This window comes from Macaca thibetana, chromosome 6 (assembly GCF_024542745.1).
Source record: "Macaca thibetana thibetana isolate TM-01 chromosome 6, ASM2454274v1, whole genome shotgun sequence".
NCBI classification, from domain to species: domain Eukaryota; kingdom Metazoa; phylum Chordata; class Mammalia; order Primates; family Cercopithecidae; genus Macaca; species Macaca thibetana.
In genome coordinates this window covers 49,762,965-49,789,013 of record NC_065583.1, presented here as the reverse complement: position 1 = coordinate 49,789,013, position 26,049 = coordinate 49,762,965, and the positions used below count along the sequence as shown (strand labels likewise).

General features: G+C 38.8%; 1 protein-coding gene across 2 annotated transcripts in view; it reads right to left on the bottom strand.

Annotated features, from left to right (window-relative positions):
- Positions 1 to 26,049, bottom strand: part of MEIKIN (meiotic kinetochore factor) — a 140,003-nt gene that overhangs the window by 81,919 nt on the left and 32,035 nt on the right. For both annotated transcript variants that reach the window (XM_050792843.1, XM_050792844.1), the window contains exon 8: positions 23,627 to 23,691. In XM_050792843.1, coding sequence (XP_050648800.1) covers positions 23,627 to 23,691 — 65 coding nt within the window. The remainder of the gene's footprint in view (positions 1 to 23,626; positions 23,692 to 26,049) is intronic.

Genomic DNA, 26,049 nt, shown 5'->3' with positions numbered 1-26,049 from the left:
AACTCGTCATTTACATCAGGTATAACTCCCAGTGCAATCCCTCCCCCCGCCCCCCTCCCCATGATAGGCCCAGGTGTGTGATGTTCCCCTTCCCGAGTCCAAGTGATTTCATTGTTCAGTTCCCACCTATGAGTGAGAACATGCGGTATTTGGTTTTCTGTTCTTGTGATAGTTTGCTGAGAATAATGGTTTCCAGCTGCATCCATGTCCCTACAAAGGACACAAACTCATCCTTCTTTATGGCTGCATAGTATTCCACGGTGTATATGTGCCACATTTTCTTAATCCAGTCTGTCACTGATGGACATTTGGGGTTGATTCCAAGTCTTTGCTATTGTGAATAGTGCCGCAATAAACATACGTGTGCATGTGTCTTTAGAGCAGCATGATTTATAATCCTTTGAGTATACACCCAGTAAAGGGATGGCTGGGTCATATGGTACTTCTAGTTCTAGATCCTTGAGAATCGCCATACTGTTTTCCATAATGGTTGAACTAGTTTACAATCCCACCAACAGTGTAAAAGTGTTCCTATTTCTCCACATCCTCTCCAGCACCTGTTGTTTCCTGACTTTTTAATGATTGCCATTCTAACTGGTGTGAGATGGTATCTCATTGTGGTTTTGATTTACATTTCTCTGATGGCCAGTGATGATGAGCATTTTTTCATGTGTCTGTTGGCTGTATGAATGTCTTCTTTTGAGAAGTGTCTGTTCATATCCTTTGCCCACTTTTTGATGGGGTTGTTTGTTTTTTTCTTGTAAATTTGCTTGAGTTCTTTGTAGGTTCTGGATATTAGCCCTTTGTCAGATGAGTAGATTGCAAAAATTTTTTCCCATTCTGTAGCTTGCCTGTTCACTCCATCAGAGCCTTTTAATGGCAGAATTGATCTAGCAGAAGAAAGCATTAGTGAGCTTGAAGACAGGCTATTTAAAAATATACAGAGGGCCGGGCGCGGTGGCTCAAGTCTGTAATCCCAGCACTTTGGGAGGCCGAGACGGGTGGATCACGAGGTCAGGAGATCGAGACCATCCTGGCTAACACGGTGAAACCCCGTCTCTATTAAGAAATACAAAAAACTAGCCGGGCGAGGTGGCGGGCGCTTGTAGTCCCAGCTACTCGGGAGGCTGAGGCCGGAGAATGGCGTAAACCCGGGAGGCGGAGCTTGCAGTGAGCTGAGATCCGGCCACTGCACTCCAGCCTGGGTGACAGAGCGAGACTCCGTCTCAAAAAAATATATATATATATATAGAGAGAGAGAAGGCCAAAGAAAAAAGAATAAAAAACAATGAAGCATGTTTACAAGATCTAGAAAATAGCTTCAAAAGGGCAAATCTAAGGGTTATTGGCCTTAAAGAGGAGGTAGAGGAAAAGACAGGGGTAGAAAGTTTATTCAAAGGGGTAACAACACCGATTTTCCCAAATCTAGAGAAAGATATCAATATCAAGTACAAGAAGGTTATAGAACACCAAGAATATTTAACCCAAAGACTACTTCAAGGCATTTAATAATCAAACTCTGAAAGTTCAAGGGTAAAGAAAAGATATTAAGAGCAGTAAGAAAAAAGAAACACAACATACAATGGAGCTTCACTAGGAGCAGACTTTTCAGTGGAAAACTTACACTCCAGGGGAGAATAGCATGACATATTTAAAGTGCTGAAGGAAAATAACTTTTACCCTACAATAGTATATCAGGCAAAAATATCCTTTAATCTCCAAGGAGAAACAAAGACCTTCCCAGATAAACAAAAACTGAGGGATTTCATGAGTGCCAGACCTGTTCTATAAGAAATTCTAAAGGGGGTACTTCATTTACAAAGAAAAGGACATTAATGAGCAATAAGAAATCATGTGAAGGTACAAAACTCATAGGTAATAATAAGTTCACAGAAAAACACAAAGTATTATAACAGTGTAATTGTGGTGTGTTAACTACTCTTTTTTATTTTTTATTTTTTTATTATACTTTAAGTTCTAGGGTACATATGCACAACACGCAGGTCTGTTACATAGGTATACATGTGCCATGTTGGTTTGCTACACCTATTAACTCATCATTTACATTAGATATTTCTCCTAATGTTATCCCTCCCCCAGCTCCCCACACCCTGACAAGCCCCAGTGTATGTCGTTCCCCATGTGTCCATGTGTTCTCATTGTTCAATTCCCACCTACGGGTGAGAATATGTGGTATCTGGTTTTCTCTCCTTGTGATGTTCCCCGTGTGTCCATGCGTTCTCATTGTTCAATTCCCACCTATGGGTGAGAACATGTGGTATCTGGTTTTCTCTCCTTGTGATAGTTTGCTGAGAATGATGGTTTTCAGCTTCATCCATCTCCCTGCAAAGGACATGAACTCATCCTTTTTCATGGCTGCATAGTATTCCATGGTGTACATGTGCCACATTGTCTTAATCCAGTCTATCATTGATGAACATTTGGGCTTGTTCCAAGTCTTTGTTATTGTGAAGAGTGCTGCAATAAACATACGTGTGCATGTGTCTTTATAGTAGCATGATTTATAATCCTTTGGGTATATACCCAGTAATGGGATCACTGGGTCAAATGGTATTTCTAGTTCTAGATCCTTGAGGAATTGCCACACTGTCTTCCACAATGGTTGAACTAATTTACACTCCCACCAACAGTGTAAAAGCATTCCTATTTCTCCACATCCTCTCCAGCATCTGTTGTTTCCTGACTTAATGATCACCATTCTAACTGGAGTGAGATGGTATCTCATTGTGGTTTTGATTTGCATTTCTCTGATGACCAGTGATGATGAGCATTATTTCATGTGTCTGTTGGTTGCATAAAGGTCTTCTTTTGGGAAGTGTCTGTTCATATCCTTTGCCCATTTTTTTATGGTTTTTTTTTCTTGTAAATTTGTTTAAGTTCCTTATAGATTCTGGATATTAGCCCTTTGTCAGATGGGTAGATTGCAAACATTTTCTCCCATTCTGTAGATTGCCTGCTGACTCTGATGGTAGTTTCTTTTGCTGTGCAGAAGCTCTTTAGTTTAATTAGATCCCATTTGTCTATCTTGGATTTTGTTGCTATTGCTTTTGGTGTCTTAGTCATGAAGTCTTTGCTCATGTCTGTGTCATGAATGGTATTGCCCAGGTTTTCTTCTAAGGTTTTTATGGTTTTAGGTCTAACATTTAAGTCTTTAATCCATTTTGAATTAATTTTTGTTTAAGGTGGAAGGAAGGGATACAGTTTCAGCTTTCTACATATGGCTAGCCAGTTTTACCAGCACCATTTATTAAACAGGGAATCCTTTCCCCATTTCTTGTTTTTGTCAGGTTTGTCAAAGATCAGATGGTTGTAGATGTGTGGTGTTATTTCTGAGGCCTCTGTTCTGTTCCATTGGTCTATGTATCTGTTTTGGTACCAGTACCACACTGTTTTGGTTACTGTAGCCTTGTAGTATAGTTTGAAGTCAGGTAGCATGATGCCTCCAGCTTTGTTCGTTTTGCTTAGGATTGTCTTGGCTATGTGGGCTTTTGTGGTTCCACATGAACTTCAGTTTTTTCCAATTCTATGAAGAAACTCATTGGTAGCTTGATGGGGATGGCATTGAATCTATAAATCACCTTGGGCAGTATGGCCATTTTCATGATATTGATTCTTCCTATCCATGAGCATGGAATGTTCTTCTATTTGTTTGAGTCCTCTTTTATTTCGTTGAGCAGTGGTTTGTAGTTCTCCTTGAAGAGGTCATTTGCATCCATTGTAAGTTGGATTCCTAGGTGTTTTATTCTCTTTGTAGTATTTGGGAATGGGAGTTCACTCATGATTTGGCTCTCTGTTTGTCTGTTATTGGTGTATAGGAATGCTTGTGATTTTTGCACATTGATTTTGTATCTTGAGACTTTGCTGAAGTTGCTTATCAGCTTAAGGAGATTTTGGGCTGAGACGATGGGGTTTTCTAAATATACAATCACGCATCTGCAAACAGGGACAATTTGATTTTCTCTTTTCCTAATTGAATACCCTTTATTTCTTTCTCTTGCCTGGTTACTTTGTCCAGAACTTCCAACACTATGTTGAATAGGAGTGGTGAGAGAGGGCATCCTTGTCTTGGGCCACTTTTCAAAGGGAATGCTTCCAAATTTGCCCATTCAGTATGATATTGGCTGTGGGTTTGTCATAAATTTTGAGGTACGTTCCATGAATACCTAGTTTATTGAGAGTTTTTTGCATGAAGGGTTGTTGAATTTTGTCGAAGGCCTCTTCTACATCTATTGAGATAATCATATGGTTTTTGTCATTGGTTCTGTTTAGGTGATAGATTACGTTTATTGATTTGCATATGTTGAACCAGGCTTGCAGTCCAGGGATGAAGCCAACTTGATCATGGTGAATAAGCTTTTTGATGTGCTGCTGGATTTGGTTTGTCAGTATTTTACTAAGGATTTTCATATCAATGTTCATCAGGGATATTGGTCTACAAATCTTTTTTCGTTGTGTCTCTGCCAGGCTTTGGTATCAGGATGATGCTGGCCTCATAAAATGAGTGAGGGAGGATTCCTTCTTTTTCTATTGATTGGAATAGTTTCAGAAGGAATGGTACCAGCTCCTCTTTGTACCTCTGGTAGAATTTGGCTGTGAATCTCTCTGGTCCTGGACATTTTTTGGTTGGTAGGCTATTAATTATTGCCTCAATTTCAGAGCCTGTTATTAGTCTATTCAGAGATTCAACTTCTTCCTGGTTTAGTCTTGGGAGGGTGTATGTGTCCAGGAATTTATCCATTTCATCTAGATCTTCTAGTTTATTTGCATAGAGGTGTTTATAATATTCTCTGATGGTAGTTTGTATTTCTGTGGAATTGGTAATGATATCCCCTTTATCATTTTTTATTGCATCTATTTGATTCTTCTCTCTTTTCTACTTTATTAGTCTTGCTAGCAGTCTATCAATTTTGTTGATCTTTTCAAAAAGCAGCTCCTGGATTCATTGATTTTTGAAAGGTTTTTGTATCTCTATCTCCTTCAGTTCTGCTCTGATCTTAGTTATTTCTTGCCTTCTGCTAGCTTTTGAATTTGCTTGCTCTTGCTTCTCTAGTTCTTTAAATTATGATGTTAGGGTGTCAATTTTGGATCTTTACTCCTTCCTTTTGTGGGCATTTAGTACTATAAATTGCCCTCTACATACTGCTTTAGCTGTGTCCCAGAGATTCTGGTACGTTGTATCTTTGTTCTCATTAGTTTCAAAGAACATCTTTATTTCTGCCTTCATTTCGTTATTTACCCAGTAGTCATTTAGGAGCAGGTTGTTCAGTTTCCATGTAGTTGTATGGTTTTGAGTGAGTTTCTTAATCCTAAGTTCTAATTTGATTGCACTGTGGTGTGAGAGACCGTTTGTGTGATTTCTGTTCTTTTACATTTGCTGAGGAGTGCTTTACTTCCAATTATGTGGTCAATTTTAGAAGAAGTGCAATGTGGTGCTGAGAAGAATGTATATTCTGTTGATCTGTAGTGGAGAGTTCTGTAGATGTCTATTAGGTCTGCTTGGTGCAGAGCTGAGTTCAAGTCCTGGATATCCTTGTTAACCTTCTGTCTCATTGATCTAATATTGACAGTGGGGTGTTAAACTCTCCCACTATTATTTTGTGGGAGTCTAAGTCGCTTTGTAGGTCTCTAATGACTTGCTTTATGAATCTGGGTGTTCCTGTATTGGATGCATACATATTTAGATAGTTAGCTCTTCTTGTTGAATTGATCCCTTTACCATTATGTAATGCCCTTTGTCTCTTTTGATCTTTGATGGTTTGAAGTCTGTTTTATCAGAGACTAGGATTGCAACCCTTGCTTTTTCTTGCTTTCCATTTGCTTGGTAGGTCTTCCTTCATCCCTTTATTTTGAGCCTATGTGTGTCTCTACATGTGAGATGGGTCTCCTGAATACAGCACACTGATAGGTCTTGACTCTTTATCCAATTTGCCAGTCTGTGTCTTTTAATTGGGGCACTTAGCCCATTTACATTTAAGGTTAATATTGTTTTATGTGAATTTGATCCTGTCATTATGATATTAGCTGGTTATTGTGCCCGTTAATTCATGCAGTTTCTTCCTTGCATCAGTGGTCTTTACAATTTGGTGTGTTTTTGCAGTGGCTGGTACCGGTTGTTCCTTTCCATGCTTAGTGCTTCCTTCAGGTGCTCTTGTAAAGCAGGCCTGGTGGTGACAAAAATCTCTCAGCATTTGCTTGTCTGGAAAGGATTTTATTTCCCCTTCACTTATGAGGCTTAGTTTGACTGGATATAAAATTCTGGGTTGAAAATTCTTTTCTTTAAGAATGTTGAATATTAGCCCTCACTCTCTTCTGGCTTGTAGGGTTTCTGCCAAGAGATCCACTGTTAGTCTGATGGGCTTCCCTTTGTGTGTAATCCGACCTTTCTCTCTGGCTGCCCTTAACCTTTTTTCCTTAGTTTCAACCTTGGTGAATCTGACAATTATGTGTCTTCGGGTTGCTCTCCTTGAGGAGTATCATTGTGGTGATCTCTGTATTTCCTGAATTTGAATGTTGGCCTGCCTTGCTAGTTTGGGGAAATTCTCCTGGATAATACCCTGAAGAGTGTTTTCCTACTTGGTTCCATTCTCCACATCACTTTCAGGTAAACCAATCAAACATAGATTTGGTCTTTTCACATAGTCCCATATTTATTGGAGGCTTTGTTCATTCCTTTTCCTCTAATCTTGTCTTCTCACTTTATTTCATTAATTTGATCTTCAATCACTGATATCCTTTCTTCCACTTGATCAAATTGGCTATTGAAGCTTGTGCATGCATCACAAAGTTTTCGTGCCGTGGTTTTCAGCTCCATCAGGTCATTTAAGGTCTTCTCTACACTGTTTATTCTAGTTAGCCATTCATCTAACCTTTTTTTAAGGTTTTTAGCTTCCTTGCAATGGGTTAGAACATGCTCCTTAAGCTCAGAGAACTCTGTTATTACCAACCCTCTGAAGCCTACTTCTGTCACCTCATCAAAGTCATTCTCTGTCCAGCTTGGCTCCATTGCTGGCGAGGAGCTGCGACCCTCTGGAGGAGAAGAAGTGCTCTGGTTTTTAGAATTTTCAGGTTTTCTGCTCTGGTTTCCTCCTATCTTTGTGGTTTTATCCACCTTTGGTCTTTGATATTGGTGCCCTACAGATGGGGTGTTGGCATGGATGTCCTTTTTGTTGATATTGATGCTATTCCTTTCCATTTGTTAGTTTTCCTTCTAACAGTCAGGTCCCTGAGCTGCAGGTCTGTTGGAGTTTGCTGGAGGTCCACTTCAGACCTTGTTTGCCCGGGTATCACCAGCAGAGGCTGCAGAACAGCAAATATTGCAGAACAACAAATATTGCTGCCTGATCCTTCCTCTGGAAGCTTCGTCCCAGAGAGGCAGCCGCCTATATGAAGTGTCTGTTGGCCCCTACTGGGAGGCATCTCCCAGTTAGTCAGGGACCCTCTTGATGAGGCAGTCTGTCCATTCTCAGAGCTCAAACGCTGTGCTGGGAGAAACACTGCTCTCTTCAGAGCTGTCAGACAGGGACGTTTAAGTCTGCAGAAGTTTCTGCTGCCTTTTGTTCAGCTATGCCCTGCCCACAGAGGTGGAGTCTATAGAGGCAGTAGGCCTTGCTGAGCTGCAGTGGGCTCTGCCTAGTTTGAGCTTCCCGGCTTTGTTTACCAACTCAAGCCTCAGCAATGGCAGAAGCCCCTCCCCATGCCAGACTGCAGCCTCACAAGTCAATCTCAGGCTGCTGCACTAGCAGTGAGCAAAACTACATGGGCATGGGACCCCCCTGAGCGAGGCACGGGAGAGAATCTCCTGGTCTGCTGGTTACTAAGACAGTGGGAAAAGCACAGTATTTGGGCAGGAGTGTCCCATTTTTCTAGGTACAGTCTGTCATGGCTTCCCTTAGCTAGGAAAGGGAAATCCCCTGACCCTTTGCCCTTCCCAGGTGAGTCAATGCCCCGCCCTTCTTCAGCTTGCCTTCCATGGGCTGCACCCACTGTCTAACCAGTCCCAGTGAGATGAACCAGTCACATCAGTTGGAAATGCAGAAATCACCCATCTTCTGTGTCAATCACGCTGGGAGCTGCAGACCAAGGCTGTTCCTGTTCAGCCATCTTGGAACAGACCTCTACTCTTACCTCAATTAGAAAGACTAAATGATGTACTAGCCAAAAATAATAACTAAAATAACTTTTCAAGACATAATGCAATAAGATATAAAGAAAAACAACAAAAAGTTAAAAAGTGGGGAGATGAAGCTAAGATGTAGAGTTTTATTAGTTTTCTTTTCACTTGTTTGTTTATGCAAACAACGTTGTCACCAGCTTAAAATAATGGATTATAAGATAGTATTTGCAAGCCTCATGGTAACCTCAAATCAAAAAACATACAACAGATACACAAAAAATAAAAAGAAATTAAACTATACCACCAGAGTAAATCACCTTCATTAATAGAACACAAAAAGGAAAGAAGGAAGGCCACAAAACAGCCAGAAATACCAAAATGTCAGGAGTAAGTCTCTATTTATCAATAGTAACACTGAATGTAAATGGGCTACACTGTCCAAGCAAAAGACCCAGAGTTGCTGAATGGATTAAAAAAAAAAAAAAAATACAAGGCCCAGTGATCTGTTGCCTGCAAGAAACACACTTCACCTATAAAGACACACATAGACTGTAAATAAAGGGATGCAAAGAAACAATCCATGCCAATGGAAGTCAAAAAAGAGCAGGAGTAGCTATACTTATATCAGACAAAATAGATTTCAAGACAAAGAAGGTTACATATAATGATAAAGGGGTCAATTCAGCAAGAAGATGTAATAATTTGAAATATATATGCACCTAACACTGGGTCATCCAGATATATAAAGCAAACATCATTAGAGTTAAAGAGAAAAATAGGCCCTAATACAAAAATTGCTGGAGATTTCAACACTCCACTTTCAGCATTGGACAGATCTTCCAGACAGGAAGTCAACAAAGAAACACTGGACTTAATCTTCACTTATTCATTTGTCTTCAATTATTTAGAACAAATAAACCTTATAGATATTTACAGAAAATTATATCCAATGGGTTCAGAATATACATTTTTCTCCATACCACATGGATCATTCTCAAGGTCATATGTTAGGTCACAAAACAAGTCTTAAAACATTCCAAAAAACTAAAATAATATCAAACATCTTCTCTGACCACAATGAAATAAAACTGCAAGTCAATAACAAGAGGGAAGAGGGAGGTAAGATGGCTGACTAGACACAGCCAGCAGGAACATCTGTCACTGAGGGAATGGGACGTTGGGAAGACTGGTGCATTCCTAGCAGATCTTCAGAGGGAAGGCATTGAGAGTGAATGGAAGGAAGACATAGATGCTAGCCTAAAGGAAAAAGAAGCTGGGAAACCTGCACAGGGCTACTGCACACCGGGACTCATTCCTGGCCCCCAGTGACTCCTGGGGAAGGGGTGAGTTGAGCAGGCAAGTAGCAACCCACCCTCACCAGGGGCCTCTGGAATCCCGGCAGGAGGAGACCTCATGACCCCCACAGACACTTGTTTTGTAGGGGCAGAACTCCAGCTGGTGCAGATCCCAGAGAGTTTGGTGTTGGAGCCATGTGTAGCAGAGCACAGCCAGGGACGCCTATCCCCCAAGGCTTGCCTCACTCCTTTAGGAGACTTTAGCACTAAGGGAACTGTTGGACCTGAACAGCACAGGGTAGTCTTGCCCATGAGACCAGATTGGTCTACCTGTGCACCTCTTGCTTGGCTTGCCTATCCCGGGTATCCAGCCTGGCAGCACTTGCTTGAATGTAGCCTCAGATGCCCAGATGGGGTGCCTCCTGGGGAAGGAGCAGCATAGCTCCTGTGCTGGCAGACTGCTCCTGACTGGTACAGAGTTCCAGGAGAGCCGACACCGTGGATGTACACCAGGCCGCCCATGCCCTCCCCCTGCTGCAGCCTCCCTCATGCTGCTTTGCCTGCACACGTTTGCCCATGGCCAACACCTAGATCGCTTTGCTGGCACGTGTGTGCATGGGTGGACCTTGCTGTGCACCCCACCCACTCACCTACCATGCTTTCATTGCTGTTGAAGCATTTGCAGGCACGACGACTGCTAGCCCTATGCCTGCCAGTGCCCTGTCCTTGTGCTGACACTACCATTGGTGTGAAACTGCACGTGGTGACAAGCAGACTTACTCCACGCCCTGCAAGGCCACTGTCACTCACATGAATGCATGCACAGATGGTGTCAGTCCCACTCCTGCCAATGCTCTGTCCCTGTGCTGACACTGTCACTGGCACAAAACTATATAGGGAGACCAGCAGACCCACCCCTACCCTGACGGCCACTGCTGCCTGCATGGATGCCTATACAGATGGCACACAGAGTCCCACACCTGCCAGCACCCACCTCGTCCTAACATCACCACCAGCGTGAATGTGCACACAGACCCCAGTGGGAAATGTTCCCCCCTGTGCCATGCTGCCATCCCCACCACTGTGAATACCTGCATGGACACTGGTACCCCTACAATTGCCAGCACCCTGCCATAATCAATGAGTATGCACCCTGCTGCACTGCCACTGCTGCTGGCATGTACAAATCCCACTGCTATTGCCCTGTGAAGTGCTTTGGCTGGCACCACTCATCAGAGTGCTGTGACCAGCAGTCTAGGAATACCTTGGCCCTTGGTGAGCAGGTTTCTTACCTCAAGGGGCCAGAGAACAAAGCCAGAGGCCTGAAACAGGCCCCACAGAATTGGAGCACACAATCCAGAGGTCCTCAGCTGAGCCTTGACCCCCCACAAAATCTTCCAGAAACAAAGCCAGTTGACTGAACCCACCTTATACAACAAGAAAACCCCCAAGGATATCAAACGGGGCAAACGAAAAAAAAAAAAAATCCAAAGGGCAGTGATATGATTTGGATTTCTGTCCCTGACCAAATCTTATGTCTAACTGTGATCCCCAATGTTGGAGGTAGGGCCTGGTGAAAGGTGATTAGATCATGGGGGTGGTTTCTCAAAAGTGCTTTAGTACCATCCTCTTGGTGCTGTTATCATGATAGTGAGTTCTTATGAGATCTGGTCCTTTAAAAGTATATAGCACCTCCTCCCTCTCCCTCTCTCTCTTATCCTGCTCCAGCCATGTGAAGTGCCAGCTCCCTCTTTGCCTTCTGCCATGATTGTAAGTTTCCTGAGATGGCTGGGCACAGTGGCTCATGCCTGCAATCCTAGAACTTTGGGAGGCTGAGGTGAGTGGATCACCTGAGCTCAGGAGTTCGAGACCAGTCTGGGCAACACGGTGAAACCCTGTCTCTACCAAAATACAAAAAAATTAGCTGGGTATGGTGGTGCACACCTGTGGTCCCAGCTACTCAGGAGGCTGAAATGGGAGGATCACTTGAGCCTGGGAGGTGGAGGTTGTGATAAGCCAAGATGGTGCCACTGCACTCCGGCCTGGGTGACAGATTGAGATCTGTCTCAATTTAAAAAAAAAAAAAAAAAGAAGAAGTTTCCTGTGGCCTCCCCAGAAACCGGGAAGATGCCAGCATCATGCTTCCTGTACAGCCTGCAGAACCATGAGCCAATTAAGCCTCTTTTCTTTATAAAAACCCAGTCTCAGATATTTCTTTATAGCAATGCAAGAATGAATAATACAGATAGCAACTTCAAAGTCTGAAGAGACATCAGCCCACAAAGATGGGAAAGAACCAGTGCAAAAACTCTGGCAATTCAAAAAGCCAGAGTGTCTTCTTACATCCCAACAACCCCACTAGTTTCCCAGCAACGGTTGTTAACCATGCTGAGATGGCTGAAATGACAGAAATAAGAATCAGAATATGGATAAGAACAAGGATAATCCACATACAGGAGAAAGTCAAAACCCAATCCAAGGAATCTAAGGATTACAATAAAATGATACAGGAGCCGATAGACAAAATGGCCATTATAAGAAAGAACTGAACTGATGCAACAGAGCTAAAAAATACACTATGAGAATTTCATAATGCAATTGCCAAGTATTAAGAGTAGAATTGACCATGCTGAGGAAAGAATCTCAGAGGTTGAAGCCTGGCTGTACAAAAGAACTCAGATAAAAATAAAGAAACAATGAAAAAGAATGAACAAAACCTCCAAAAAATATGTGATTATGTAAAGAGGCCTAATCTACGAGTCGTTGGTATGCCTAAAAGAGAAGGAAAGAAACCAAGTAACTTGGAAAACATTTCAAGATATCATCCATGAAAATTTCCCCAACCTCGCTAGAGAGGCCAACATTCAAATTCAGGAAATGCAGAGAACCTCTGCAAAATACTACATAAGAAGGCCATCCTCAAGACACACAGTCGTCAGATTCTCCAAGGTCAAAATGAAAGAAAAAATGTTAAAGTCAGCTAGAGTTAAGGGGCAGGTCACCTACAAAGGAAGTCCATTAGGCTAACAGCAGACCTATCAGCAGAAACCCTATAAGCCAGAAGACAATGGGGGCCTATATTCAGCATTATGAAAGAAAAGAATTTTCAACCAAGAATTTCATATCCAGCCAAACCAAGCTTCATAAGCAAAGGAGAAATAAGATCCTTTTCAGACAAACAAATGCTAAGGGAATTTGTTAACACAAGACCTGCCTTACAACAGGTCCTGAAGGGAGTGCTAAATATAGAAAAGAAAGACCATTACCAGCCACTACAAAAAACACACTTAAATACATAGACAAGTGACACTATAAAGCAACCACACAAACAAGTATGCATAATAAGCAGCTAACAACATAATGAAAGGACCAAATCCACACATATCAATACTAACCTTGAATGTAAACGAGCTAAATACTCCCAATTAAAAGGCACAGAGTGGCAAGTTAGATAAAGAAATAAAACCCAACAGTATGCTGTCTTCAAGAGATCCATCTCACATACAGTGACACTCACACACTCAAAGTAAAGGGATGAAGAAAAATCTATCAAGCCAATTAAAAAACAAACAAAAACTGAAAAAAAGCAGATGCTGCTATTATAATTTTAGACAAAACAGACTTTAACCAAGATTTAAAAAAGACAAAGAAGTGTATTACATAATGAAAGAAGGGCATTAGAGGGCTCCATTAAACAAGAAGACCTATCTTTCCTAAATATATATGCACCTAACACAGGAGCACTCAGATTCATAAATCAAGTTCTTAGAGACCTATGAAGAAATTTAGAAAACCACAGAATAATAATGGGACATTTAAACACCCACTGACAGTATCAGACAGATTGTCAAGGCAGAAAACTAACAAAGATATTCAGAACCTTAATACAACACTTGACCAAATGGACCTAATAGACATCTACAGAACTCTCCACCCCAGAAAAACAGAATATACATTCTCCTTATATGCACATGGCAAATACTGATCACAAAGTCAGGTACAAAAGAATCTTCAGCAAATTTCAAAAAAAAAATGAAATCATACCAACCACTCTTTCAGACCACAGGGCAATAAAAATAGAAATAACTGCTAAGAAAATTGCTCAAAAAAATACAACTATTTAACTAATTTATACTCCCACCAATAGTGTAAAAGCATTAAAGACAGTGTGGCAATTCCTCAGGGATCTAGAATCAGAACTGCCATTTCACCCAGCAATCCCATTACTGGGTATATACCCAAAGGATTATAAATCATTCTACTATAAAGACACATGCACATGTATGTTTATTGCAGCACTGTTCACAATAGCAAAGACTTGGAACCAACCCAAATGCCCATCAATGATAGACTGGATTAAGAAAATGTGGCACATATACACTATGGAATACTATGCAGCCATAAAAAAGGACGAGTTCATGTCCTTTGCAGGGACATAGATGAAGCTGGAAACCATCATTCTCAGCAAACTAACACAGGAACAGAAAACCAAACACCGCATGTTCTTGCTCATAAGTAGGAGGTGAACAATGAGAACACATGGATACAGGGAGGGGAACATCACACACTGGGGCCTGTCAGGGGTGGGGGGCTAGGGGAGGAATAGCATTAGGAGAAATAGCTAATGTAGATGAAGGGTTGATATGTGCAGCAAACCACCATGTGTATACCTATGTAACAAACCTGTATGTTCTGTACATGTATCCCAGAACTTAAAGTATAATTTTTTAAAAAGTGAAAACAAAAACATACAATTAAATGGAAATTTTAAAAACCTGCTCCTGAATGACTTCTGGGTAAATAATGAAATTAAGGCACAAATCAATAACTTTTTTGAAACTAATGAGGAAAAAGATACAACATACCAGACTCTCTGGGACACAGCCAAAGCAATGTAAGAGGGAAGTTTATAGCACTAAATGCTCACATCAAAAAGTCAGAAATATCTCAAATTAATAACCAATATCACAACTAGGGGAACTCGAAAGACAAGAGAAAAACCCAAAGCTAACAGAAGACAATAAATAACCAAAATCAGACTAAAGGAAACTAAGATGAAAAAAACCATACAAAAGATCAATGAATCAGGGGCTACTTCTCTAAAAGAATTAATCTGATAGACCACTAGCTAGATTAATAAAGAAAACAAAGAGAAGAGCCGATAAACACGATTAGAAATAACAAAGGAGACATTACCACTGACCCCACAGAAATACAAAAAACCCTCAGAAACTATTATAAACACCTCTATGCACACAAGCTAGAAAACCTAGAAGAAATGGATAAACACACAGACCAATAGAGAAACAAAACAGAGAGATGAGACATAACCAGATCTTTGACAAATCTACCCAAACAAGCAATGGGGAAAGGACCCCCTATTCAATAAATGGTGCTGGGATAACTGGCCAGCCATATGCAGAAGACTGAAACTGGAGACCCCTTCCTTACACCTTAAACAAAAATTAACTCAAGATGGATTAAAGACTTATATCTAAGAGTCAAAACTATCAAAACCCTGGAAAATAACCTAGGAAATACCACTCTGGACAAAGAACACAGCAATGACTTCATAACAATGATGCCAAAAGAAATTGCAACAAGAGCAAAAATGACAAATGGGACCTAATTAACCTAAAGAGCTTCTGCACAGCAAATGAAACTATCAACAGAATAAACAATCTATAGAATGGGAGAAAATATTTGCTAACTATGCATCTGACAAAGGTCTAATATCAGAATCTGTAAGGAATTTAAAGAAATTTATAAGCAAAAATCAGTCCATTAAAAAGTGGGCAAAGGACATGAACAGATACTCTTCAAAAGAAGACATACACACAACAGATAAACATGCAAAAATGCTCAACATCACTATCATTAGAGAAATGCAAATCAAAACCACAATGATACCATCTCATACAAGTCAGAATGACTATTATTATTACTTTTATTATACTTTAAGTTCTAGGGTACATGTGCACAACGTGCAAGTTTGTTACATATGTATACATGTGCCATGTTGGTGTGCTGCACCCATCAACTCGTCATTTACATTAGGTATATCTCCTAATGCTATCCCTCCCCCCTCCCCACAATAGGCCCCCATGTGTGATGTTCCCCTTCCTGTGTCCAAGTGATCTCATTGTTCAACTCCCACCTATCAGTGAGAATATGTGGTGTTTGGTTTTCTATTCTTGTGATAGTTTGCTGAGAATGATGGTTTCCAGCTGCATCCATGTCCCTACAAAGGACACAAACTCATCCTTTTTATGGCTGCATAGTATTCCACGGTGTATATGTGCCACATTTTCTTAATCCAGTCTGTCACTGATGGACATTTGGGTTGATTCCAAGTCTTTGCTATTGTGAATAGTGCTGCAATAAACATACATGTGCATGTGTCTTTAGAGCAGCATGATTTATAATCCTTTGGGTATATACCCAGTAATGGGATGGCTGGGTCAAATGGTATTTCTATTTCTAGATCCTTGAGGAGTTGCCACATTGTTTTCCATAATGGTTGAACTAGTTTACAGTCCCATCAACAGTGTAAAAGTGTTCCTATTTCTCCACATCTGCTCCAGCACCTGTTGTTTCCTGATTTTTTAATGATTGCCATTCTAACTGGTGTGAGATGGTATCTCATTGTGGTTTTGATTTGCATTTCTCTGATGGCCAGTGATGATGAGCATTTTTTCATGTGTCTGTTGGCTGTATGAATGTCTTCTTTTGAGAAGTGTCTGTTCATATCCTTTGCCCATTTTTTGATGGGGTTGTTTGTTTTTTTCTTGTAAATTTGTTTGAGTTCTTTGTAGATTCTGGATATTAGCCCTTTGTCAGATGAGTAGATTGCAAAAATTTTTTCCCATTCTGTAGGTTGCCTGTTCACTCTGGTGGTAGTTTCTTTTGCTGTGCAGAAGCTCTTTAGTTTAATTAGATCCTATTTGTCAATTGTGGCTTTTGTTGCTGTTGCTTTTGGTGTTTTAGACATGAAGTCCTTGCCCATGCCTATGTCCTGAATGGTATTGCCTAGGTTTTCTTCTAGGGTTTCTATGGTTTTAGGTCTAACATTTAAGTCTCTAATCCATCTTGAATTAATTTTTGTATAAGGAGTAAGGAAAGGATCCAGTTTCAGCTTTTTACTTATGGCTAGCCAATTTTCCCAGCACCATTTATTAAATAGGGAATCTTTTCCCCATTTCTTGTTTTTGTCATGTTTGTCAAAGATCAGATGGCTGCAGATGTGTGGTACTATTTCTGAGGGCTCTGTTCTGTTCCATTGGTCTATATCTCTGTTTTGGTACCAAACAAAACCATGCTGTTTTGGTTACTGTAGCCTTGTAGTATAGTTTGAAGCCAGGTAGTATGATGCTTCCAGCTTTGTTCTTTTGGCTTAGGATTGTCTTGGAGATGCGGGGTCTTTTTTGGTTCCATATGAACTTTAAAGCAGTTTTTTCCAATTCTGTGAAGAAAGTCATTGGTAGCTTAATGGGGATGGCATTGAATCTATAAATCACCTTGGGCAGTATGGCCATTTTCACAATATTGATTCTTCCTATCCATGAGCACGGTATGTTCTTCCATTCGTTTGTGTCCTCTTTTATTTCACTGAGCAGTGGTTTGTAGTTCTCCTCGAAGAGGTCCTTTACATCCCTTGTAAGTTGGATTCCTAGGTATTTTATTCTCTTTGAAGCTATTGTGAATGGGAGTTCATTCATGATTTGGCTCTCTGTTTGTCTGTTACTGGTCCCAAGACTAAACCAGGAAGAAACTGAATCCCCGAATAGACCAATAGCAGGCTCTGATATTGAGGCAATAATTAATAGCCTACCAACCAAAAAAAAAGTCCAGGACCAGACAGATTCACAGCCGAATTCTACCAGAGGTACAAGGAGGAGCTGGTACCATTCCTTCTGAAACTATTCCAATCAACAGAAAAAGAGAGAATCTTCCCTAACTCATTTTATGAGGCCAACATCATCCTGATACCAAAGCCTGGCAGAGACACAACAAAAAAAGAGAATTTTAGACCAATATCCCTGATGAACATCGATGCAAAAATCCTCAATAAAATACTGGCAAACCAAATCCAGCAGCACATCAAAAAGCTTATCCACCATGATCAAGTGGGCTTCATCCCTGGGATGCAAGGTTGGTTCAACATACACAAATCAATAAACGTAATCCAGCATATAAACAGAACCAAAGACAAAAACCACATGATTTTCTCAATAGATACAGAAAAGGCCTTTGACAAAATTCAACAGCCCTTCATGCTAAAAACTCTCAATAAATTTGGTATTGGTGGAACATATCTCAAAATAATAAGAGCTATTTATGACAAACCCACAGCCAATATCATACTGAATGGGCAAAAACGAAGCATTCCCTTTGAAAACTGGCACAAGACAGGGATGCCCTCTCTCACCACTCCTATTCAACATAGTGTTGGAAGTTCTGGCTAGGGCAATCAGGCAAGAGAAAGAAATAAAGGGTATTCAGTTAGGAAAAGAAGTCAAATTGTCCCTGTTTGCAGATGACATGATTGTATATTTGGAAAACCCCATAGTCTCAGCCCAAAATCTCCTTAAGCTGATAAGCAACTTCAGCAAAGTCTCAGGATACAAAATCAATGTGCAAAAATCAGAATGACTATTATTAAAAAGCAAAAAAAAAAAAAAATACAACAGATACTGACAAAGTTGCAGAGAAAACAGAATGCTTATATACTGTTAATGGGAGTGTAAATTATTTCAAACATTGTGGAAAGCAGTGTGGGTAATTCCTCAAACAGCTAAAAACAGAACTACCATTTGACCCAGAAATTCCATTATTGGGTATTTACCCAAAGGAATATAACTTATTCTACCATAAAGACACATACAAGCATATATTTATCATAGCACTATTCACAATAGCAACGACATGGAATCAACCTAAATGTTCATCAATGGTAGACTGGAGAAAAAAATGTGGTACATATACGCCATGGAATGCTATGCAGCCATACAAAAGAATATATCCTCAGCAGCAACACAGATACATCTGGAGGCCATTATCCTAAACAAACTAATACAGGAACAGAAAACCAAACACTGCACAGTCTCACTTATAAGTGGGACCTAAACACTGGGTATATATGGACAGAAAGAAGGAACAACAGACACTGGGGCCTACTTGAGGGTGAGAGGAGGGTGACTATTGAAAAAATACCTATCAGGTACTATGCTTATTACATAAATGATGAAATAATCTGCTCACCAAACCACCGTGTCACACAATTTATCTATGTAACAAATGAGATATGTGTACACCTGAATCTAAAATAAAAGATAAAAAATAATGAGGAATTTTAGAAACTAATAAACACATGAAAATTAAACAATATGCTCCTGAATGACTAGTGAGTCAATGAAGAATTAAGATGGAAACTGAAAATATTCTTGAAACAAATCATAATGGAAATACAACATACTAAAACCTACAGCATACAGTGAAAGCAGTACTAACAGGGAAATTTACAGTTATAAATGCTTATATCAAAAATAATAAAAACATCAAATAAACAAGCTAACAATGCATCTTAAAGAACTAAAAAAGAGCAAACAAACCCAAAATTAGTAGGAGAAATAAAAAAGATCAGAGCAGAAACAAATGAATTTGAAAACAATACAAAAAAGAAATGAAACAAAAAATTGGTTTCTTGTAAAAAAAAAAACTGACAAACCTGTAGCCAGACTAAGAAACAAGAGAGAAAACCCAATTAAAAAAAGTCAGAGATTAAAAGGGAGACATTACAACTGATACCGCAGACATTCGAAGTATCATTAGTATCTACTATGAGCAACTACATCCAGTAGACATATGCAATCTAGTGTGACTGAACCATGAAGCAATCCAAAACCTTGGGCTGGGCGGGTGGCTCACGCCTGTAATCCCAGCACTTTGGGAGGATGAGGTGGGCGGATCACGAAGTCAGGAGTTCGAGACCAGCCTGACCAACATGGTGAAACCCCATCTCTACTAAAAATACAAAAATTAGCCGGGTGTGGTGGCGTGCACTTGTAATCTCAGCTTCTCAGGAGGCTGAGGCAAGAGAATCACTTGAACCCGGGAGTCAGAGGTTGCAGTGAGCTGAGATTGAGCCATTGCACTCCAGCTTGAGCAACAGAGTGAGACTCCGTCTCAAAATAAATAAATAAATAAAATAAATCCAAAATCTGAACAGGACAGTAAAAGTAACAAGATTGAAGCTATAATAAAAAGTCTCCTGGTAAAGAAAAGTCCAGGACCTAGTGGCTTCACTGTTGAACTCTACCAAATATTTAAAGAAGACCTAATACCAATCCTACTCAAACTGTTCCAAAAAATAGAGGATGAGGGAGTACTGCCAAATTCATTCAATGCAATCAGTATTACCCTGATACGAAAACCAGACAAAGATATATCAAAAAAAGAAAACTATAGGCCAATGTCTCTGATGAATATTGATGTAAAAATCCTCAACAAAATAATATCAAACTGAATTCAACAACTTATTAAACAGATCATTCTTCAAGACCAAGTGGGATTTACCCCAAGGATGCAAGGATGATTCAACATATGCAAATCAATCAATATGATACATCATATCAACAGAATAAAGGAAAAAACCGTATGATCATTTAAATTATGCTAGAAAATAATGTGATAAAATTCAACATCCCTTCATGATAAAAATTCTCAAAACACTACGTACAGAAGGAACATACCTCAATATAATAAAAGCCAATATATGACAGACCTACAGCTAGTATCATACGAAATGGGGAAAAACTGAAAGCCTTTCTTTGTAAATCTGGAACAAGACACGATGCTCACTTTCACCATTATTATTCAACATAGTATCGGAAGTCTTAGCTAGAGCAGTCAGACAAGAGAAAGAAATAAAGGGCATCCAAATTGTAAAGGAAGAAGTCAAATTATCTTTGTTTGCAGATGACATGATCTTATAATTAAAAGAAAAACTAAAGATTCCATCAAAAAACTAGTAGAACTGATAAATAAATTAGGAAAGTTACTGATACAAAATCAACATACAAAAATCAGTGGCATTTTCATATGCCAACTGTGAACAATCCGAAAAAGAAATCAAGAAAGTAATACCATTTACAAGAGCAACAAATAAACTAAAATATCTAGGGCTTAACCAAAAATCTGAAAGATCTCTACAATGAAAACTATGAAACACTGACACAAGAAATTGAAGAAGACAGTAAAAAATTGGAAATATATTCCATGTTCATGGACTGAAAGAATCAATATTGTTAATATGGCCACACAACCCAAAGCAATCTGTAGGTTTAATGCAATCCCTATCAAAATACCAATGAAATTCTTCCCACAAATAAAACAAAGTACTAAAATTTATATGGAACACAAAAGACCCAGAATAGTCAAAGCTATCCTGAGCAAAAATAACAAAACTGAGAAATCACATTACTTGACTTTAAATTATACTATGGCACTACAGTAACCCAAACAGCATGGTACTGACATAAAAAACAGACACATAGACCAAGGAATCAGAAAAGGGAACCCATAGATAAATCTGTACATCTACACTGAACTCATTTTTTTACAAAGGTGCCAAGGACATTCTTTGGGGAAGGGCCAGTTTCTTTAATAAGGTGCTTGGAAAACTGGATAGCTACATGGAAAAGAATGAAACTAGACCCTTGTCTGTTGCCATATGAAAAATCAAATTAAAATGGATTCAAAACTTTAAGACCTCAAACTATGAAACTACTACAAAAAAAACATTGGGGAAAGTCTCTAGGACATTGGGCTGGGCAATGATATCTTGAGTAATACCCCGCAAACACAGGCAACCAAAGCAAAATGACAAATGAGATTACATCAAATTAAAATGCTTCTGCACAGCAAAGGAAACAATCAATAAAGTGAAAAGACAACCCATAGAATGGGGGAAAATACTTGCAAACTACTTCACCTAATTAGGGATTAATAACCAGAATATATAAGGAGCTCACACTACTCTATAGGAAAAACAAAAATCTAATAATCCAATTAAAAATGAGCAAAAGACCTAAACAGATATTTCTCAAAAGAAGACATACAAATGGCAAACAGGTATATGAAAAGGTGCTCAATATCATTGATCATCAGAGAAATGCAAATCAAAACTACAATATCATATCATCTTACCCCAGTTAAAATGGCTTTCATCCAAAAGTCAGCCAATAACAGATGCTGGTGAGGATGCAGAGAAAAGGGAACCCTTGTATACTGTTAGTGGGAATGTAAATTAATATAACCACTATGGATAACTGTTGGGAGGTTCCTCGAAAACATAAAAATAGAGATATGATATAATCCAGCGATCCTACTGCTGAGTATATATGCAGAGATATCATATGATCCAGCGATCCTACTGCTGAGTATATATGCAAACGAAAGGAAATCAGTATATCAAAGAGGTATCTGCACTCCCACATTTGTTTCAGCACTATTCACAACAGCCAAGATTTGGAAGCAACCTAAGTGTCCATCAACAGATGAATGGATAAAGAAAACGTGGTACACAAACACAATGGAGTACTATTCAGCCATAAAAAAGAATGAGATCTTGTCATTTACAATAACATGACTGAAACTGAAGGTCATTATGATAAGTGAAATAAACCAGGCACAGAAGGACAAACATCGCTTGTTCTCACATATTTGTGGGATCTAAAATCAAAACAATTGAACTCATGGAGACAGAGAATAGAAGGATGGTTACCAGAGGCTGGGAAGGATAGTTGGGGAGGGTGAGTGGTTTGTAGGGAAGGTGGGGATAGTTAACGGGTACAAAAAAAAATAGTTAGAAAGAATGAATAAGACCTAGTATTTGCTAGCACAACAGGGTGACTGTAGTAAAAAATAATTTAATTATACATTTAAAAATAACTAAGAGTATAACTGTATTATTTGTAACTCAAAGGATAAATGCTTGAGGGCATGCATACCCTACTTACCCTGATACGATTATTATGCATCGAATACCTGTATTAAAATATCTCATGTAAGCCATAAACATGTATACCATCTACGTATCCACAAATGTTAATAAAAAAATTTTTAAAAGAAATGTGTAAAAAAATCTCTAGAGTCAGAAGTGACTTATTTAATTTTAAATTTTAAGTTACCATATAAAAGTAAAGATACAAAAACATACAGAATTCAAGAATCCCTATTCTGCCCTACCATCAAGCTTTGTAAATATTTTCCACAGCTAAAGCGACACTTTTTATTGGGCAAAACCTAGGTAAAATCATGGTTGTTTTTGGTACACTTACCACTTTCTTTTTAATTAGTGCTCATCTGTTATTCACACATTCCCTTATTCTTTGATATGTAAAACAAACCCTTCTTCCAATGCTAACCCTCCGGGGTAGAAGGTATTGCTCCTTCCAAGGATTTTGTGCTTTTACAAGATTAGTTTTCATCACTAGACTAATTTTGCTTAGAACAGAAAGTATATTAATTGTTTTATACATACAGTTCCTAACTTAATGTGTGGCATTTAGTAAATGCTCATTAAGATAACTTCTTAAAATGAAGATTATGCAAATATATATTCATACAAACATTTACAACCATCAACAGCAAAATCAGAAATTCTTCAAGTTTACTCTCAAATGGATGCTATAAAACTTGATGCAGGAAACACAGAAAAATCTGAGATACAGCAGAGGTTAATTAGGATGTAAATGTCTTGCTAAATTTATCCTAATTGTAAACTACATAAGGGTTAATAATGCAAGACACTTTGCTGATCCCTTTATTTTTCAATCATTATGCATAACTACAATATATGTTTACTTATTGTTCTCTCCTACAACTGAAATCTACAAGGGAAGGAAAAGTGCATCACTTCCACTAGTATACATAACAATGTCTAGTATGGAGTTCATATTCATTAAATGTTTATTAAATGAATAAATGATTGATGCTGTGGGGACAGTTAAGACCCACTTTCTGATCCCACATATCTTCATTTCTTAAATACAACCAAGCTAAAAAGTACTCGGTTCACTGGGCTACTAACTTTGTTAATAATGCATGTTGCAGGTAGCAAAAATAAATACAGAACCATGTATTTTAACAGAAGTATTACAATTACTACAGAAAAAATTAGTTTCATATTTATTACCTGATTCTGAATTTGAAGCACACTTTGCTTTTGGAGACACATTTTGATTTGCTACTGTCATCAATCTATAACAAGAACAAACTAGTTAGTGGTATTTTCTAAATCTTTCAGTAACTTTCAAAAATCCTCAAATAAGATTTAAAATAAAGATATTTATTTGTGATTAATTATCCTGTGGGAAAATATACAGTTGCTGAGAAAAATGTTACAGTATTTATATGAACAAATAGGTTAATTAAAAAGGCAACATATTTATACATATATGAGTGTGAAGCAATATGTGTAGAGGACAGGGCATAGTGTTTAGAATAAGACAGACCTTGCTTTAAACCCCAGTCCCACTACTCACACTTGAGTGGCCTTTGGAAAGCTACTTAGCCTGCCTTGAGTCTTGGTTACCTCATTTATGCAAAAGGGATAGCAATCCTGTTTCCTAAGATTCTTATGGAAAGAATTTTAAGACACATGACAGATTGATGATGATGATGATGATGATGGTATTATTATTATTATTGAAAGAGGGTCTTGCTCTGTTACCCAGGCTAGACTGCAGTAAAAGATGTTTTTGAAATTAATATCCTGGGTTTTTTGTGTACTTCTACAAACTAGACCACCCCCAATTCTATCTAAATGTGTAGGAAAGGACTAGCTATCACAAAAGGAATAAATACCAAAGGATCAAAACTCAGCCTTTGACCACAAAAATGGGATTTCTGAGTCCCTAGCAAGAAAATGCAGTTGAAAACCAAATGTGAGAAGGGGATTTTCTAAATTTCAATACTGATTAATTGAATAGTTGAACTCAATAAACAGAAACAATTTTATTCTTTCATATTTCCCTTTAAACGTATCCTGTCAAAATAGTACTTTCTTGCCCTGAATGAACTTCCAGGTAGATTTCTTTTTACTAATGCCTTTCTGGCATTCTCTTGTAATGAGTAGCTATTTTTAGGTAACACAAAGTTCGGTGTAATATTACAAATCCAAACTCTTCTTATGCAATTTAAATTTTTTCCTTTTCTCAGCTTGGGCATGATTTAGACTCAGAATATGCTGTGGGAAGAGCAACCACTATTGGTTTTGTCTCTGTTTCTTGTTCTTTTCCCTTGCCTATTTGGAAACTACACTTTGGTTTCCCCTGGAAGTGAATTATAGGAAAGGAGTTTTAGAAATGTACAGGAAAGGTCTTTTTCAATCTTGACTGAACAGTTATGGGCCATTGGTATCTCTAGGATACGACAGGTAATCAAATGTGGACTCTTTCAAACCTGAAGTATTCTGAAGGGTTCTTTGGAGGTTTACCTGTCACTGGAACTCTACCTACCACTGGAGCTCTCTCACTTGCTGCTTTTTATCACCTCCTCAGCTTTTGCCTTTGATGACAGAACCTCCAACTGCTTTTGAGTGAGGTTACTTCATCCTTTGCAGGAAGTCATATTGGGCATAATCGCTTTCAAGATGATCCATAATTAGCCCCATTCTATGGAATCCATATTTGGCCTATTGGCATTATGCACAAATCTTTGTCATGTCAAACTCTGGAAGAATATCTAGCTTTCTCTTTATTTTGCCATTCCAAAGCACCTAACAGACCCTCTTGCCTTTAGACTTTTCAGGTATGAGTCAGAAAGTAACTCCCAGGGACATATGTTGAACCTTCCAAATGGTCCTCTTGGAGCTTCCTTTCTTGTATTGAGGTGAGGGAGAAGTCTCCTCGCTCCATATGACACCAATAATAGCTCTTATCAAAGAAATATGTATTCTTGAACTTTTCATCTTTTTCTTAGCCTTTTCTTAGTTTGAAGATGAGTAATAAGCTAATGCTGGTAGAATTGGGTTTTGACCTCACCTTTTACAAACTCCACATAGATAATTCTACACAGAATAAGGAATGGGAGTACTTGTCAATGATTTGTTTTCATCAGTAAGGCAATTGTCCAAACTCTAAGACAACATGAAAACCACATTTAACATTTTGCTACATTCCTCAAGTTCCTATTAACATATGTAAGTTAAAACACAACTACAGAATTCTACTATTAGCCATTGCTATGGTTTGAATGTTTGTCTCCTCCAAAATTCGTGTTGAAATTTAATCCCCAATGTGGCAGTATTGAGAGACAGGGACTTTAAGAGGTGACTGGATCATGAGTGCTCTGCCTTCATAAATGGATTAAGCCATTCATGGATTAATGAAGTAATGGATTAATATGTTATCATGGGAATGGTATGATTGGCTTTACAAGAGGAAAAAGAGACACCAGAGCTACTATATTCAGTCGTTCAGTCCCTTTGCTATGTGATGCCCTGTGCCACTTCGGGACTCTGCAGAGAGTCCCCACCAGCAAGAAGGTCCTCACTAACTGCAGCCCCTTGACCTTAGAATTCTTAGCCTCCATAACTGTAAGAAATAAATTCCTAGC